This window comes from Trichechus manatus, unplaced genomic scaffold, assembly GCF_000243295.1.
Source record: "Trichechus manatus latirostris isolate Lorelei unplaced genomic scaffold, TriManLat1.0 scaffold00417, whole genome shotgun sequence".
Classification (NCBI taxonomy): Eukaryota; Metazoa; Chordata; class Mammalia; order Sirenia; family Trichechidae; genus Trichechus; species Trichechus manatus.
The window spans coordinates 18,518-21,564 of NW_004444353.1; the positions used below are offsets into that span (position 1 = coordinate 18,518).

Sequence of the window (3,047 nt, forward strand, 5' to 3'; positions counted from 1 at the left end):
AGAATTAGAATGTAGTGTAGTTGTTAATAGCACAAGCTCTAAAGTCACATTTTCTCTGACTGATTCCATGCTTTATCTCCTACAGGTATTATGATCTTGGAGAATTTACCTAAACTTCTAAACCTCAATATATGCATTTGTAATAATAATACCACTCTATAGGTTTGTCATGAGACTTAAAAGAAATAATCTGTATAAAATACTTGAGATATTATATGGAACATGGTTTGATCATTCACACAACATTATATATCCAAGAGATCAAAGAACAGATTAAGGGCCAGCAATGCGTGTTGAAAAGAAAGATTATTTGCCACTTTATTTTTCCGACAGCAGAGGCAAGTTCCATAATGTTAAACAAAGCAGTACTTTAGGTTTATAAATTAAGAAGAATATTAAGCTTCAGACTTATAGGAACTGAAGCATCTTTCTTTTAGTAAACACATATAGTGAGGCAGGACGAACAGACATTAACTGGGGTGCATTCTTTAGGTTTACGTTGTTGTTGCTGGGTGCCATCGAGCCAATTCTGACTCATAGTGACCCCAGGATGTTTCTCTTCTTCCTAAACAGGGTAAATTTTTAATTTCTAATTATGGATAAACAGAAAATTTCAGGAAGGACAAATAAAATAGAAACCAATTGGCAAATACATAATGAATATTTACTGTGAACAAACAACTCTGCTAAACAAAGATTAGCTAAATAACCCCCTACTCTCATGAGATGATATTGATAAACGTTAAGTTTATAATTTAGTTGAAGGATAAAAAATTAATCCAAAAATGATTGATAAGAATACAAGATTGAAAATAATAAACACCAAACAAATTTTGTTAAATTAATTAAAATTAAATTGAACTGATTTAAATATATCAGTGATAAATCTCACAGACATTGTATCGAGTGAAAGAAGCCAGACACTAAAGAGTAATATGCTGCATGATTCCATTTATATAACGATCAAGAACAGGCTAAATTAATCATGGTAATGAAGTCAGGATAATGGCTACCATCCTAGGGGACATTGACAAGGATGGGGCATTAGGAAGCATTTGGTTTGCTAATAATGCTCCATCAGTTGATCTTGGAAGTGGTTACGTGCGTGCATACAGATGTAAAACTTCACTGAGCTGTACTCCTAAGTTTTTTTGACTTTACTGAATGTGTATTTAACCTCAACTACAAATAATATTTAAATTCTAATTTTAGAAAGTCAAGATCTTACAAGAGAATTCTGTTCCTGCAGACCACAATGTCAATCTTCTATAACTCTACCTCTCCCTGCTTCTTTCTTACAGGGGTCCCCGGAATTGAATGGGCTCATGTCTGGATCTCCATCCCCTTCTGCTGCCTCTATTTAACTGCCCTTTGTCAGAACACCTTGATCCTGTTTGTAGTCTTCACTGAGCCTATCCTTCATGAGCCCATGTATTATTTCCTCTCCTTGTTGTCTACCACTGACATTGGCTTATGCATCTCTACCCTGGTAACAGTGCTGGGAATATTCTGGCTGAATGCCAGGGAGATTAGCTTTAATGCTTGCTTATCCCAGATGTTCTTCATTCACCTCTTCACTTTCATGGAATCTTCAATGCTCCTGGCTATGGCCTTTGACCGGTTTGTGGCCATTTCTAACACTTTGAGATATGCTACCATCCTAACTCATGCAAGGATTGCACAGATTGGTGTGGCAGTTATTACAAGGGGGACTGTGATTCTGATACCATTAGTCCTTCTTCTTAAGTATCTGTCATTCTGCCACAGCCATGTGCTCCATCACTCCCACTGCTTTCACCCTGATGTGATGAAGCTCTTATGTTCAAACACAAAGATCAATAGTGCTTTTAGACTAACTGCAATTATCTCTACTGCTGGAGTGGATTCCATTTTTATCTTGCTCTCTTAAGTCTTGATCATTTGCTCAGTTCTCAGCATGGCATCCCCAGAGGAGAGGAAAAAGGCCTTCGGCACCTGCATCTCTCATGTCACTGCTGTAGCCATGTTCTACATACCTTTGATCAGCCTGTCTTTTGTTCACAGCATTGGTAAACATGCTCCACCATATGTGCCCACCCTCATTGTTAGTATATACTTGCTGATCCCTCCTGTGATGAACCCCATCATCTATAGTGTGAAAACAAAGCAGATTCAAAAAACCATGCTTAAACTTGTATGTTCCAAAGGAACTCATATTTAACCATTACTGTTCCCACAAGGACCTTTATTTAAATTACAGTGAAGATTTATCGCAAATCGGAGTTATAAATCCATGCAAATTTAAAGTTAAGTAAATCTAGGTAGGCACCATCCAATTCAAACATCTCAACAGGGCAGTTATCCTTTCTAAGACAATCTTTCCTCTTCTACCACTGAAATTCTAATTCAGATTCTCACTACTTCTCAGCTACCCTATTCCAATACCTGATTAATTATCCACTCTCTATGCTGTCTTTGCTCAAAATAATGCACTTTGAATTAATTTTCAAAATGCTCAGCTCTAATAAAATTTAAAAATAAACAAATAAACATCCCTTCTATGTTTATTTCTCATACACCAACTAAACGAAGTAACACCTCTTGTCCAAAGTAGTTAAAGTTTGGGTTCACCTTTCTTTCATGACCTGTGATATATATGGTATACCATCCACTTTTTCCGGCTCTCAGGTTCTTTAGGAATATTCTTTTACCACCGAAAGTATTTGCTGCCCTCCAGTGGGGACTTGTGTAATGGTGAAAGGCAAAAGAAACATTACCCATTGCAGTCAAGTTGATTCCAACTCATAGTGACCCTACAGGACAGAGTAGAACTGCCCCATAGGGTTTCCAAGGAGCAGCTGGGGAACAGGTTACTTTTTGGTTTGCAGCTGAACTCTTAACCACTGTGCCACCAGGGCTCCAAAGAAACATTAGATGAAGCAAAATAGCTGGAGTATGAGGCTTGCAAGTAATGCAGTGGTAAAATTTTTGTCTTTTGTACCCATAGATAAACCTTGTAAGCATATTTATGGTTTCCTGTGTGATAGTTAGGGAGCCTTGGTGGGTTT

At 37.3% G+C, this 3,047-nt stretch overlaps 1 protein-coding gene across 1 annotated transcript; it reads left to right on the forward strand.

Annotated features, from left to right (window-relative positions):
- Positions 1-1,231: 1,231 nt before the first annotated feature.
- On the forward strand, positions 1,232-2,200 carry LOC101351570 (olfactory receptor 51F2-like). Its single transcript, XM_012559936.2, is given in 1 exon segment — positions 1,232-2,200. A coding segment is annotated over 1 exon segment (945 nt). The 5' UTR covers positions 1,232-1,255.
- Positions 2,201-3,047: the final 847 nt, after the last annotated feature.